The following is a 16,255-nucleotide window of genomic DNA, read 5'->3' as shown; positions in this document are numbered from 1 at the left end:
ATGGCAGAAGAGCCGTAAAGAATCTACTATGAATCACATGACAGACAGGCCGGACATCAGTCCAGTATTATCACACTATCACTGGGAGAGTGTGAGAAGAGCCTGGTCAGCACACTGCGCAGGAAGCCACCATAAGGACACTGTGGGCTGAGCATCCTCCCATTTTAGGCCCCTTCCTCCCTGGGTTTCCTGACACTGTGATGGGATGTAGAGACCCCCTGCCAACACCACCATGTGACGCAGGCAAACACTGCAATAAAAGTACTTATTTGTTTCCTTTCTATTAAGATGCGTAACTTGTGGCATTGGCAGGGAGCGAACAGGGGGAAATCGCTCTGGCGCTGTCCGCTGTCCTTTTCCTATTTATATAACAATATATAGTGTGCGTACATTGCAATAATTTTTTTATCATTCCTTACTCTTAGCTTGTGTGCCTCCATCTTGGCTATCTCTCTCACTCTCTCTTAAATCATTATGGTTTCCTTTACAGCTGGGCTTTGCTGACCTGAACCTGGCTGAGTTTGCGGGTTCTGGATCCACAGTACGCTGCTGCCTTCTGGAAGGATATGACACACGAAATACTAGACAGGACAACTCTATCCTAAAGGTATCGTATGCTAGTCATTATCATTCACTTCCTGTTTTACTTGCCTACTGATCTTCAATTTTATCCAGCTTCTTTCAAATTATATTGGAGACAATTTTGTAGGTACAGTATTTTCTTAAAGGTTAAGTTCACCTTTTAGTTTCACCTTTTCACCTGTTGCATTTTACACCTACTTCCCCGCCCTCTCCTTTGGACAGCATGAAGGGGTCCACTCCCCTGCAGCTGCTGTCACATTTAAAATGGGTGCAGCTGTGTGGGGCTCTGCCTGCACAGCCACATCATTCATTCACAGATATCCGTGAATGAATAAACTACAAGTCTCATCTTCCACCGCAGCAGACAGATATGTAGTTATCAAGGGACCGCAAGTGCGGTAATCATCGCCCTTGTAGTCCAGTACAGAGGAAGTTTCTGCGTGAGCCTAACATTGCAATCATGATCCACTGATCGCAGGTGCAATGCTTTGGAGGCTCATGTTCATTTATTATAATTTTTTTATGAAAGCTGAACTTAAAGCGAAGGTCCACACAATTTTTTTTTCTTCTATTAAAGCCAGCAGCTACAAATACTGCAGCTGCTGACTTTTAAAAAAAATGGACACTAACCTGCCCAGCGCGCCCGTGATGTTGGCAGCAGAAGAGAAGCAATCGCTCGTCTCTCGGCTGCTCTCGCCACCATCCTCGGTGAAGGAATCAGGAAGTAAAGCCTTGCAGCTTCAATGCCCGGTTCCCTACTGCGCATGCGCGAGTAGCACGGCGAACCTTTACTGGTCCCCACTCTTTTTTAGGACCAGTGTGTTTTCCAGGAGACAGCCGGGGGGAGAGCGGAAAGTGGTGTGACTCCCACGGGAGTCTATGCCCAGAAGTGGGTGCAAATACCTGTCTTAGACAGGTATCTGCACCCCCCTCCCCCTAAAAGGTGCCAAATAAGGCCCCAGGAGGGGGGAGGGTTCCAAAAAGCGGAAGTTCCATTTTTGGGTGGAACTCTGCTTTAACCTTTTAGGGCCCATTCACACTAGAATGCAGTGCGGGAAACCCGCGTTCCTGTGCAGTTTCCCACACCACATTCCATTCACACTGACCTTGCGATCTAAAGCGGGTGTCGGTGCAAAGTTAACAGTGCCCCAAATGCAGTGCGCTTGCCTGCACTGAATTGCATGGTACAAAAGTACATGCACTACTCAAAATGAATGGGACAGAAATCGCACTGCACATAACTGCATGTGAATCATACAGGAACCACACTGCGTTCCTGTGCCATTCCTTTTCCAATGCAGTTCCTGGTGTGAATGGGCCCTTATGCCACATACACGCAACCATTTTTAATGGTCTAGAAAAAACAACATTTTTTTCATCCCGATTATTGTTAAACTGGCCTTGCCTACACACAATCGTGAAAAAAATGCTCTAGCAAAGCGCGGTGACTTACAACAACACGTATGACAGCACTATAAAGGGGAAGTTCCGTTCGGATGGCACCACCCTTGGGGCTGCTTTTGCTGGTTTTGTGTTCGTAAAAGTTTGGTGAGAGACGATGCACGCTTTTCAGTCTTCGTGCTTTTTCAGTCTGTTACAGCGTGACGAATGTGCGATCTCCATTACGAACGCTAGTTTTACGAGAACAAGCGCTCACGTCTCATAATTTGCTTCTGAGCATACACACACACAACCATTTTTTTACAACGTTAAAAATTCTCTGGAGCCCACACACAATCGTTTTTAATGACATAAAAAAAACTTCATTTTTTTACAACCTGAAAAACGGCCGTGTGTACGCGTCATTAGGCTTTTTTTATTTCTCAGTTTTTGACTCTTAGTTGGCAGAGCCAGTTCCTGGACCTTATTATTTTCTGAGTGTGTACTAGGTATTGGTGGACACAGAGCTAGTTAGGCTGAAGTTTAATTATTAGCCCAGTCGTGCCACCATAAATTGCTACTGGTTAGCCAATAAAGTTGGTGAAATCCACAGGCTGAATAAAAAAAAATTAACAAATTCCTATATCCACACTATGCAGTGCAGAGGGACGAATCTTCCACTGCAGCTATTGTATTTTGATAGTTGGCACCAGCGCCTGTCACAATACCCAAAGAGCAGCTGCATCTGATTGGATGGTTTGTCCTACAATTTTCCCATAATCTAAAGGATTTCATGTGCTGGTGACAAGGCCACTCATAGAGCAAATTCACACAGTGCATGACCAGCTTAAAGTGGTTGTAAAGCCACTATCGTGACATCCCCTCTGTTAAATAAGGACACGTGCCACACAGTATTCATTTTATAAAAATATGTTGATTTCTACCTTGTTTCAAAGCATCTCCCGGCACTCACGTGACTCCTTGACTCTCTGGTATAATATTTACGATGGTTTTATAGCAGCAGGAGTGGCACTGTCACAAGATGACCGACAGGGAAGGAGTGGGGAGAGGACAGGAGAGCCATGATAAACTGTGGTCAATTTACAAAAGGGAGGGAAGAACCAGGCAGGATCAGACAGGTATTTCAGGTGATACAGAGGGGCCAACTTACACAGAACAAGCACTGTGCTGTATAACATGCTTTAAAGGAACAGAATCCTTTTTTTTCTTTTTTTTTGGGAACAAGCGCTTTAGGAATAGCAAATGTCACTTAACAGATGGAAGAAATGACTCCCCATCTTGCCAACTAGTCAGGTAGCATGAAGTGACAATAATACTTGATGATGATTGCTCTGTGCTTCAACTGATCACTACTACATGATATGGGTGTAGTGTAATTCATAGGGAGCCATTTGTCCACCTGTTTTATCAAGCAATTTGCTGCTCTTAGTGGTTAATTGATGTCCATTCTAGTAACCCAACTAAGCTACCGTATCTATTTCTCTTCCGTTCATGGACGGACACAGCAGCATTGACCTTAGGGTTATATACCTTTCCTTCTAGGAGAGACTAGGCAGAAAAAAACAGCACTTTAAGTGTTAAAAACACTTCTCTCAGTACAGCACCTCCCAGGGGGCATGTCCCCCGGGTGCATCCCACTCTCTGGACGCATCCAGCCTCAGTTTTAATCTGCCTAGCATCAGGAGAGCTTGGCCTTTTCTGGAGTCCATGTGCTCTGGAGATTTTTTGCGATTTTTTTCCGCCTTTATTTGTTTTTTGCTCCTGCATTTTTGGATCCTGGGATCTCTGTCAACTGCCGACTGGGTGACAGGCTGGATCTTGATCCTTGTAGTCCCCCCCATGTTCGGCCATCGATCGTGTGCCGGTCTTTAACTAGGCCGTCCACGACATGCCCCGTTGCTCCAGGGGCGGCCAGTGAACTACATGTTCCAGGGCACACATATGATCGGTCTCTATGGCTGTGTCACAGTGTGCCGGGCCGACAGCCATGCCGCAAGCGGTCGTTGGTTCTGTCTGGAATGCCTCCAGCCGGTGGTCGCAGGATGGGTAAGTAGTATCCCCTTGCCTCGGCAGGGTGATTTCGGCTGGTGCATTCCTGGGGAGGTCGACTGAGGGTCCGCCCTGCTTTCCGCTCTCCCTTTTCCTCTCACTCCTTCCCTGTTGCTGGGTGGCGGTTGTGAGGTGGGGGGGGGTCCACCTGGGGGGGGGGGGGGCTCTGCTACTGCCGGGTAGGCTGTGCTGCTGTGGGGTACTGTATTTTTTGCTGTACTGGTGCTGTATTTTTTTACTGTAAGGTGCTGTGTCTGTGTCTGCTGCGTTTCACTGTGTGTATACACGTGTACGGCCGTCATTTTGCCGTCGCCGCGGCTCTATATGTCGGCGGCCATTTTCTTGTAACCCGCATGCTGTTTTTCTGGTTGTCGGCGGCCATTTTAGAAATGTTTTGGCCTCTAGTGCCTGGAATAACGACGCGGACACCGCAGTTTTTTCTTCTGAGGAAACGACACGGCACAAGCAGCTCTGCACAGCGGTGAGTGAGTGAGAAACCTATATAGCGCAACACATGCAAACTGAATCGCCTCTGGGCGCTTGGCATCCATTCCCTGGGCCCTCAGAAGAGATGGGTCTTGATCTTTCTCCTGAAGGCCAGGTGGTTTACCTCCAACCGGATGTTAGTTGGTAGAGCGTTCCATAGTCTGGGTCCTTGGACCGCAAATCTTCGTTCTCCTTTGGATTTGTATCTGGTTTTGGGTATCTGGAGTAGATTTTGGTTTGTGGATCGCAGAATGCGATTGGTGTTGTGAGCTTTTAGTTTCTCGCAAAGATATTGGGGGGCAAGTCCCCCAATGCACTTATGCGTTAGACAGAGTGCCTTGAAGGTGATTCTATCTTTTACTGGTAACCAATGAAGGGATCTCAGTGAAGGTGAGATTGATTCCCATGTTTTTTTCCCAGTCCAAGTCGAGCGGACGTATTTTGAACGACTTGCAGACGAGTGATTTGGTACTTTGGGAGTCCAAGATAGAGGGCATTAGCATAGTCGAGTCTGGAGTTGATAATTGTTCCCACCACGACTGATATGTCTTCTTTTGGAATAAAGGGGGTGAGTCTGCGTAGTAGGCGCAACAGATGGTGCGATCCGCTCACTACTGACCCTATTTGTGCATCCATTGTCATGTTGGTGTCGAAGATGACTCCTAGACTTTTGACTTTGGTGCAAGGGGCGATAATTTGACCCAGAATGGGTGGAGGCGTCCATGTTTTTGCAGGATGAGTCTTTCGGTTGGCCTGAAACAGGAGGAGTTCTGTTTTTGAGCCATTGAGTTTGAGGTAACTCTTAGTCATCCAATCTTCTATCAAAGAAAGGCATTTCTCTAGTCCTAGATAATGATCCTTTTTGTTGCAGATGCGAAAATAAAGTTGTGTGTTATCTGCATAGGAATGGTAAAGTAACTTCTGGTTACTGATGATTTCAAAAAGAGGGCGAAGAGATATTCAAAAGAACAGGCGACAGAGGGGATCCCTGGGGGACTCCGCATGACACTGTGCGTGTTTCAGAAGTGAAAGGACCAAGTTTCACTATTTGTGATCGGTTTTCCAAAAAGGAGGAGAACCACGATAAATCACATTCCGGGGTCGGCGGTGAGACCGGTTTTGGCCAGGGCTCTGGTGTCGCAGACACTTACCGAATGGGCTAAGTCCCTGGTGCAGAAGCTGGAGGCGCAGAATGCTTCTGAGACCTGCGTTGACCTGGCCGACCAGTTAGTGCAAGGTCTAAAGTTTGTCTGTGAGTCAGCCCTGGATACGCTTCCCTTGCTCTCCAGGGCCTCCGCCTACGCGGTGGTACTACGCCACCTTGTGTGGCTGAAGTGTTGGTCTGCGGACCAGTCCTCTAAGAAGTCCCTGGTGGACTTACCCTTTAAGGGGGAACGGCTTTTTGGGGCGTCCCTGAATGACATCATAAAGGATGCCACAGGCGGTAAGAGCACTCTGCTCCCGCAGTCTGGGAAGGGTAAGGAGCGTCGCCGTAGGCAAGGGCCCTCATTTACTACCCCCAAGCGTTTTTTTTCGCCCGCCAAGTGCGGCAGGAAAACATTTTCAGGGTGCTTAGGCGTCCACTGAAGGACAAAAGCGCACCTGGTACCGCAAGCCCAACAAGCATCCGCATGAAGGTTTGCCCCCGCCCACATCTCGGGTGGGGGGCCGGCTTCGCGAATTCGCGGCTCGGTGGAGGTCTCTTCTTTCCGATCGTTGGGTTTGCGAAGTAGTTTCCTCGGGGTACAAGATAGTTTCTCTGTTGTCCACCAAACAGATTTTTTTCCCTCCAACCTCCGGGTCGCCTGAAGGATCTGTCAGGGACTGTCCAGGATCTTCTGGTCAGGGGAGTGATTGTGCCGGTTCCCTCACCGGAACGTTTTCAGGGGTTTTACTCCAATCTGTTTGTAGTCCCCAAGAAGGATGGGGTCCGTCCAGTCCTGAACCTCAAGGCCCTCAATTGTTTTGTCAAAGTACAAAAGTTCAGGATGGAGTCGATATGCTCAGTAATAGCAGCGCTCCATCAGGAGGATTCCCTAGCATCCTTGGATATCAAGGACGCGTACCTGCATATCCCCATATGTGCAAAACGCCAGAGATTTCTGCGTTTTGCGATCGGAGAGGACCACTTTCAATTTGTGGAACTCCCGTTCGGCCTGGCCTCGGCACCACGGGTTTTTACCAAGGTGCTCGCCCCGATTCTGGCCCTGCTGCGGCAGCGCGGGATTGCTATCGTGGGATACCTGGACGACCTTCTTCTGAGAGCTTCCTCAAGCTCAGAGTAAGAAGAGGACGTGTCTATCACCTGTCAGACCCTCCGAGAATTCGGTTGGCTGCTGAATATCCAGAAGTCAGTACTGGTACCGTCTCAGCGGCTGGAGTATCTGGGGTTGGTCCTGGATTCCTCGGAGGCGAGAGTTTTCCTCCCAGCGGAAAAATTGCAGACTCTGCAATCTGCGGTGCAGCGGTTGGCGACCCAGAAGTGGTCATCGCTTCGCTTTTGCATGAGGTTGCTGGGTCTGATGGTGGCCTCTTTCGAGGCTGTCCCGTATGCCCAATTCCACACTCGAGTGTTACAGAAGGAGATTCTGTCACGTTGGAACAAGCTTTCTTCGTCTCTGGATTACCAGATTCGGGTGAGTCGACTGACCAAGTCCTCCCTAGTGTGGTGGCTGACACCTCCGGTACTCCGGACCGGGAAATCGTTTCTGCCGTGTCACTGGACAGTGATCACGACGGATGCCAGCCTCTCCGGCTGGGGGGGTGCCTGGGGTGTCCAGTCAGCCCAGGGACGCTGGACTCAGGAGGAGTCCCGCCTTTCAATCAATGTACTGGAGCTCCGAGTGGTCTCTGGGTCTGCAAGGCCGACCGGTTAGAATCCAGTCTGACAACGCCACGGCAGTGGCATACGTCAATCATCAGGGGGGCACACGAAGCTCGGCTGCAGCAACGGAAGTCGCGCACATCCTCCGGTGGGCCGAAAGCTACATTCCAGCTCTGTCGGCGGTGTACATTCCGGGGGTGCTGAATTGGCAAGCCCACTATCTAAGTCGCCAAAGGCTAGACCAAGGAGAATGGTCACTACACCCGGAGGTGTTTCAGACTCTGTGCCAAAAATGGGGCACTCCGGACGTGGACCTTATAGCGTCCCGTCTCAATGGAAGGTGTCACGATTTGTGACCAGATCGAGGGACCCGTGGGCGGACGCGTCAGACGCGCTGGTGGCACCTTGGGGTCACTATCGCCTAATATACGCCTTCCCTCCCCTGCAGCTTCTTCCTCGCCTGCTAGGCAGGGTGGAAGCCGAGGGGATACCAACAATCCTGATCGCCCCGGATTGGCCGCGCCGTCCATGGTACGTGGACCTGGTGCGTCTGGTGGCAGACGTTCCCTGGCGTCTACCCCTGAGAGAAGATCTTATGTCGCAAGGTCCTATCTTTCACCCTGCTTTACAGTCACTGGCTTTGATGGCGTGGCTGTTGAGAGCCAGGTGTTGAAGGACCAAGGCCTGTCGGATTCGGTGGTCTCTACCATGCTACGAGCACGGAAGTCCACTTTCCGAAAGATTTACCATCGTACGTGGAAGGCCTACATCTCTATGTGTGAAGAGATGAAGTAGCACCCCCGTACATACGTGGTGTCCCGAATTCTGCTGTTTTTACAGCGTGGAGTGGATCAGGCTCTCACCTTAAGTACGGTTAAGAGTCAGATCTCGGCTCTAGCTGTCTACTTTCAACGACCCATGGCGGCGCACTCCTTGGTGCGTACGTTTGTGCAGGGGGGTCCGGCATGTGGCCCCTCCTGTGCGTCCTCCACTACCTCCATGGGACTTGAATTTAGTTCTTTTGGCGCTTTAAGAAGCTCCGTTTGAGGACATTCGGAAGATTCCCTTGTTGACTCTGACCGAAGTAATTGCCACCATAAAAACCACCTTCTGAGACAGACGAGTATCTGAACTGGCGGCCTTGTCTTGCAAGGCGCCCTACTTAGTCATCCATAAGGATAAGGTGGTGCTGCGGCAGCAGCCATCATTCCTTCCAAAGGTTGTTTCGGCTTTTCACATTAATGAGGACATTGTTCTTCCATCCTTATGTCCTCGGCCGAAAAACCCGAAGGAGGCCACTTTGCATTCCTTGGACGTGGTTCGGGCCCTACGGGTGTACTTGTCTACTACGGCTCTGTTTCGGAGGTTGGACTCACTGTTCGTGTCGGTGACTGGTCCTAAAAAAAGGTCTGGCGGTCTCGTCGGCCACCATTTCTAGGTGGATCAGACAGGTCGTGCTCCAGGCTTATGCCCTAAAGGGGCGGGCGCCTCCTTTTCAGGTCACGGCGCATTCGACCAGGGCGATTGGTGCCTCTTGGGCTTTCCGTCATCAAGCATCTGTCTTACAGGCATGTAAGGCCTCGTACAGACGACCGGATCTATCCGCTGGGATTGATCCGCGGATCAGTTCCAGCGGACAAATCCGGTCGTCTGTACGGCCTAGCGGATATTTTTCCGCGGAGATTCATCCGGCCGATCGATTTCAAGCGGATAGAAATTTCTTAGCATGCTAAGAAATCTATCCGCTTGAATCGTTTCCAGCGGATTGATCCGGTCGTCTGTACAGACTCACCGGATCAATCCGGCGGACCGTTTCCAGCGGATATCCCCTCGTGTGTACGGGGCCTAAGGCGGCGACCTGGTCGTCAATCCACACCACCTCAAAATTTTACAAGGTGAATGTGAGTGCATCTTCGGATGCCTCCTTTGGCTGCAAGGTTTTACAGGCGGCAGTTTAAGGTTGAAGTTCCTCCGTTGAGGAACTCTGGTTTGTTTGGGGTGAAGCTTGGTTTGCTGTGGGTTTTTTTTCCCCACCCCTCGAAATTTTTGACACTGCTTGGGGACGTCCCTAAGGTCAATGCTGCTGTGTCCGTCCATGAACGGAAGAGAAAATAGGATTTTTGTACTCACCGTAAAATCCATTTCTCTGAGTTTATGGACGGACACAGCACTCACTCCTCCTTTGTTTGTACTGCTTATCTACGAACTGAGGCTGGATGCTTCCAGAGAGTGGGATGTACCCGGGGGACACGCCCCCTGGGAGGTGCTGTACTGAGAGAAGTGTTTTTAACACTTAAAGTGCTGTTTTTTTCTGCCTAGTCTCTCCTAGAAGGAAAGGTATATAACCCTAAGGTCAATGGTGCTGTGTCCGTCCATGAACTCAGAGAAATGGATTTTACAGTGAGTACAAAAATCCTATTTTTCTGGCTGGTTTTACACCACAGTTCCAGCCTTCCAGGTGCAATTCTGCATACACGTTTACACACGTTTTAAGAAATCTTTATTTTTTATTAGGACAATGTCCCTTCTGGTGCATTTACACACATTTTCTCCTGGATGTAAAAAGTGCAGCAGGTCGAAAGCACTGGTTGCCATTTAAAAGCGCCCTGGAAAGCATCTGGTAGGAACCAGCCCATGGTTATAGATTTTTTTACTTCTGATCTGTACCTGCCTGTGCTACTGCTACACATGTTTTACTTTTTTTTTTAAATCGGTGCATTTACTAATGGAGACTTCTACTATAGTAAAGCGACCTGGTCACCAGGTAAAAGTGCAGAAGATTCAAATATTTTAAATGCTGTGTTTTTCCTTGCAAGAAACACATTTTTATTTAATTTTTTTTTTTAATGACCATTTTTTTTTTGGAAAATCTTTAGTTTAACATTTTAGTATAAATCGTAAAAAGAAATTGGAACAGAAAAAAACGTCATCATTCACAGTTCAAGAAAATATCAATAATGACCATGAGCTATGTCGGCACTACAAAACCTATGACGATTCCCCTATGTCCCAGACAATCTGGCCCGGTGGACCCCTCTCCCAGCAGCACTTAAAGTGGAGTTTCCATCCCAAAATGTTGTTTTCGTTATTGTGCTCATTAGACCTAAAAAAGAAAGAAAAAAAAAAGTTTTACTCATCTGGAAATAGGGGTGCAACGGATCACAGTTGATCCGTGATCCGAACGGGTCACCCCCTTCGGATCGGAACACGCTGTGATCCGCGGATTGCCACGGCTCCGGAGCTAGGCCGAAGCCGCGGCCTTTCCTAATGTTACGGCGGCGGCTCCGGAGCTAGGCCGAAGCCGCAGCCTTTCCTAATGTTATGGCCGCGGCTTCGGCCTACCTCCGGAGCCGCGACCATAACGCTAGGAAAGGCCGCGGCTTCGGCCTAGCTCCGGAGCCGCCGCCGTAACATTAGGAAAGGCCGCGGCTTCGGCCTAGCTCCGGAGCCGCGGCCATCTTGGTACACCCGGCGGAGGCCCTCCTCTGTTTACACCCACAGAGGAGGAGCCCGTACTCGTGGGACACGCCGCTCGAGACACTGTCGGTACTTGCTGGGGGGGGGGGGGGGTGGTCACTGCACTGTAACTCAGAAAGGGGGTCACTGCACTGTAACTCAGAAAGGGGGTCACTGCACTGTAACTCAGAAGGGGGTCACTGCACTGTAACTCAGAAGGGGGTCACTGCACTGTACTCAGAAGCGGGTCACTGTACGGAGAAGGGGGGTCACTGTACGGAGAAGGGGGGTCACTGTACGGAGAAGGGGGGTCACTGTACGGAGAAGGGGGGTCACTGTACGGAGAAGGGGGTCACTGTACGGAGAAGGGGGGTCACTGTACTGAGAGGAGGGGTGGGGGTCTCTGTACTAAGAGGAGGGGGGGGGGGTCTGCACCTAGGGGGTACTATAGTTGGTGGGGGGGGGGGGGGGAGATGTGGATATTAGTGGGGGAGTTTTTTTTTTTTTTGCCGATCCGAAAAATGATCCGATCCGTGACTCCTGATCCGAGGAACGATCCGAACCGTGAGTTTTTTGATCCGTTGCACCCCTATCTGGAAATGCCTGTTGCTATGCAGTCCCACAAAATATGCCTTTGGAATCACCTAGGATCCTGACATCCTCTCCCTCTAATGCTCCTGGGAAATGTCTGTCATCATTTCCCAGGATGCAGTGCGCTACCCCATTATAACTCCCCATCCAAGACTTCCAGGAAGTAAGTGCTTGTGGGCTTCACAATGCCCACAAGCAAAATGACAACGGTGTGGACATAGTTTTATAAACTATCTTTTTTTGAATAACTATGCGGAGCGGCGGCGGATTGTAAAATAGTAAGTGACTGGATTTATATTATAAAAACGCATGATGAAAGGACGTACATTTAAAAAATGCTAATTGTGGTTGGAACTCCGCTTTAAACACAATCTGTAACCGACATAGAACTCTCCAAATGAACAGAATACTGATGACCAAAAATATTAGATATTTAAATCTTTAAACTATCATCAGTCATCAAGAAGTCGATGTCCACACCCGGTCCGTTAGCTGATTAGATACTGCATCCGAAAGGTTATCACCTCTGGGATTTTGATGGACCAGGACCAATTGTTTAAATTTGTGGTCAGCCAAGGCAAGCAAGGCAATGTCTAAGCTAGAAGAGACAGACGGCGTTCCAGAGACATGGTCTCTCCTGCAATGAGCTTTTAAACGTGCTATAAAACGTTACTGCACCAGGAAGAATCTGTTACCTAGCATGACCTCTTCCCTTCCATGTCATAGCCTTCTCTTATTCTGGGAGTGTCCTGGCCCAGTTCCTCTGCCCCTCCTCCATCACCCAGCATAACCTTTAATGTACCTGCCATGGGAGAATTAAGAGGAATACACTAGAATATTCTTGAGTGACCGCTCTGAGTCTGCTGGGGCTGCTGACATCACAAACAAGATAGCAGCACCCAGCAAACGACTCAGGGCTTTGGATGCTTACAAAAGGAAGGCTTTTACAAGTAAGCATAATGCATAAATACATTTAATTCACATATAATCTTATGGTAAGATTTTTATTGAAGTAAATAGTATTACAAGGGTCTCTTTATTAATGTCCCTGGAATGTTGTGATTGCTGTCTGATTATATTTGCTGTTAGTGTAATCAATTGTGTAATTATTATTCCTTTATCCTATACAGGTAACCATTGGAATGTCCCTCTTGTCTGGAGACCCCTGCTTCAAGACGTAAGTTGGGTCACAGTGACAGCTGCAGTAATAAATCAGAATGTTTCTTTGATTGCTAGAACTACTGTAATATAAGCCCCATTTTACACGGGACAGAGTCCGCTAGTTCAGCGTGGGATCTGACTGCTGAGTCGGACGGATGACTGGTCCATGTTGGCTCCGCCTATGCAGAACAGACACAGCCCGTTCTTCTCTATGGGCGGTCGGACGTAAACAGATTGCTGTCTGTTTTTATTGGATGTGTGTGATAGGGGAGAATGGAGGGTCTGCCTGCAAAACAGGCAGGACCTGATCGGACCGCTATGTGAAATGGGCCTTAATCTTTTTCAATTGATTACTGAATCACTTCTGTTTTTTTTTTTTAAAACCAGTCACGTCACAATGGCAGATTGAGTTGTATATATTAGGAACAGGTGTTTGCTAAGGCTGAAGTGCACATGTAGAAACCGTCTGACGGCCTAGAAAACTGCCATCCAATTGTAAATCTCTCCTCTGCTAGCCCTGCTCAAAAAGGACTTGCACTAAACTCAGTTATTATTTAGTGATGATGGGTGGAACGTTTCAGAGAAATAAATGGAATAAACAGTTTCTGCAGTGTACATAACGGTTTTGTCTTTCTTATTGTAGACCTCCATCCACCGCCAAATCTGTCTCTGCTCCCGGACAGGATTCCTCGCTGCAGATGACCTGTAAGGGTGAGGGGACAGTGCGTTCTGCAAGCGGCACAATGCGTCAGAACAAGAGCCGGCAAGCTTTGCTCAGTTCAGGTACAATAGCACAGTAGCCATTTTGTCAAAACGTTTGGATTAAAGTAGGCATGTCAAGCTCAAATGAAGCTTTAGGCCTCATTGGGTGAAATCTATCTTCAGGGGCCACATTTTGACAACTGAGGGCCACCCCTATACAGACTGATCCACCTCAGCTTGTGTTTGGACAATGGAGGAACTGCAGCACATTAATAAGTCCTTCCGGTGCTCTCCCCTCCTGTACAATGTTTGAATAAACCCCATAGAAAGCAGTTAGGTCCTCATTGGCTCAGACTACCATTTTCACTTCCAGCTTCTGCTACAAAGAGAACCGTATGAAAGCAGATTCATGTACTCCTACTAGTAAACCTGTGTATTAAAAATAGTTTACTACTGTAAAATACATTTAATTTATAAATGGAATAAATATAGTTGTTCTACCTAGCTTGAATTCTGATTTAGGTAAAGGCTTTAACCTATACCTTCCACAAAAAGATTTTGCGAGCGGAGACCTCTCTTCTTTTTTTTTTTTTTTTTTCTGAAATATTGGGAAATATTTGTGTGTTTTTTTTCAGTGAAACAATCATTGTCCTTAGTAATATAAGAAAAAGTTTTCTAACATTTGTCCAAAGTTTTTTCTAATTCTGGACCCTTTTGTGACCAGTGCTGAAGAGGCTTTAGGGGAAGGGAATAGAAAGAAAAATAGAACTACTAGAAGACTAAATAAGTATTTCAGATCTGCCTTTTTTTGGTTTTATTGTTTGGTACTGACTGTAACCAACAAAAAAAATCCTGGAGGTATAAGTGCGTTTTAACAGACACCCCTTTTATAGTAGTCATGTGCATGTTCCCAAAGGAGCGCTATATCATCAATCAGAAAGTAGTTTTACTAGCAGCAGAGAATGTGGGGATCTGCATTGTTTCCCATGAGAACAGGCAGCGATGGATGGAAGCCAAATCCAACAGTTGTGTTCTAACTACAAGAATAAACTATATCCAATCCTCAGCTAAGTCTCTCTTCTTCCTTTATATCATAGGGGTCTTTGAAGAAGCTGACCAGAATCTCTCAAGCCCTGAGGAGACGTCCCATTCAGGTCACTCGCGGAACTCCAGCCAGGCCAGCCAGCAGTCCAAAGTCTCCGGTAAACAATACTTTTATAATACTTTAACCACTTACCCCCCGGACCATATTGCTGCCCAAAGACCAGAGTACTTTTTGCGATTCGGGACTGCGTCGCTTTAACAGACAATTGCGCGGTCGTGCGACGTGGCTCCCAAACAAAATTGGCGTCCTTTTTTTCCCACAAATAGAGCTTTCTTTTGGTGGTATTTGATCACCTCTGCGTTTTTTATTTTTTGCGCTATAAACAAAAATAGAACGACAATTTTGAAAAAAATGAATATTTTTTTACTTTTTGCTGTAATAAATATCCCCCAAAAATATATAAAAAAAACATTTTTTTTCCTCAGTTTAGGCCGATACGTATTCTTCTACATATTTTTCGTAAAAAAAAATCGCAATAAGCGTTTATTGATTGGTTTGCGCAAAAGTTATAGCGTTTACAAAATAGGGGGTATTTTTATGGCATTTTTATAAATTTTTTTTTTTACTAGTAATGGCGGCGATCAGCGATTTTTTTTTTCGGTATTGTGACATTATGGCGGACACTTCGGACATTTTTGACACATTTTTGGCACCATTGGCATTTTTATAGCGATCAGTGCTATAAAAATGCATTAGATTACTATAAAAATGCCACTGGCAGTGAAGGGGTTAACACTAGGGGGCGGGGAAGGGGTTAAGTATGCCTGGGTGTGTTCTTACTGTGGGGGGGGGGGGTGGCCTCACTAGGGGAAACACTGATCTTCTGTTCATACATTGTATGAACAGAAAATCAGCATTTCCCCTGCTGACACAGGAACGAGAGCTGTGTGTTTACACACACAGCTCCCGTTCCCCGCTCTGTACCGAGCGATCGCGTGTGCCCGGCGGCGATCGCGCCCGCCGGGCACACGCACGGGAGTCGGGGCGCGCGCGCGCCTCCGGCGGCGCACGTGCGCCCCTAGTGGCGGCTAAAAGGCAGGACGTCCATTTACGTGGTCTCGCCTAGGAGAGCCACCTTGTGGACGTATAATGACGGTGCGGCGACGGCAAGTGGTTAAAGATTTCATATTCTTTTTCCTGAACATACTAATATCTATATATACTGTGGGCCGGATTCAGATACATTAGTGTATCTATACGCGCGGCGTAACGTATCTCAGATACGTTACGCCACCGTAATTTAGGGCGCAAGTTCCGTATTCAGAAAGAACTTGCGCCCTATGTTACGGTGGCGTAACGTATGTGGTCCGGCGTAAGCCCGCGTAATTCAAATGTGGATGGTGTGGGCGTGTTTTATTTAAATTTACTGTGACCCCCACGTATCTGACGTATTTTACGAACGGCGCATGCGCCGTTCGTGAAAAAATCTCAGTGCACATGCTCGAAATTCCGCCGCAAATCGTCATTGCTTTCGACGTGAGCGTAAATTACGCCCAGCCCTATTCGCGAACGACTTACGCAAACGACCTAAAATTTTCAAAACTCGACGCGGGAACGACGTCTATACTTGACATAGGATACGCCTCATATAGCTGGAGTAACTATACGCCGGAAAAAGCCTAATGTAAACGACGTAAAAAAATGCGCCGGGCAAACGTACGTTTCCGAATCGGCGTATCTAACTAATTTGCATATTCAACGCGTAAATATACGTAAGCGCCACCTAGCGGCCAGCCTAAAATTGCAACTAAGATACGACGGCGTAAGAGACTTACGCCGGTTGGATCTTAGTCAAATCTATGCGTAACTGATTCTATGAATCGGGCGCATAGATACGACGCCGCACACTCAGAGATACGACGACGTATCTGGAGATACGCCATCATATCTCTTACCTG

The 16,255-nt window shown here is 47.8% G+C and overlaps 1 protein-coding gene across 3 annotated transcripts in view; it reads left to right on the top strand.

Annotated features, from left to right (window-relative positions):
* Nucleotides 1–16,255, top strand: part of LOC120914217 (protein FAM102A) — a 158,130-nt gene that overhangs the window by 126,506 nt on the left and 15,369 nt on the right. For all 3 annotated transcript variants that reach the window (XM_040324809.1, XM_040324808.1, XM_040324810.1), the window contains 4 exons: nt 491–607; nt 12,520–12,566; nt 13,194–13,333; nt 14,350–14,454. In XM_040324809.1, coding sequence (XP_040180743.1) covers nt 491–607; nt 12,520–12,566; nt 13,194–13,333; nt 14,350–14,454 — 409 coding nt within the window. The remainder of the gene's footprint in view (nt 1–490; nt 608–12,519; nt 12,567–13,193; nt 13,334–14,349; nt 14,455–16,255) is intronic.

This window comes from Rana temporaria, chromosome 9 (genome assembly GCF_905171775.1).
Source record: "Rana temporaria chromosome 9, aRanTem1.1, whole genome shotgun sequence".
NCBI lineage: Eukaryota > Metazoa > Chordata > Amphibia > Anura > Ranidae > Rana > Rana temporaria.
Note: the sequence above shows the minus strand (reverse complement) of the source record. Positions and strands in the feature narration are given on the sequence as shown.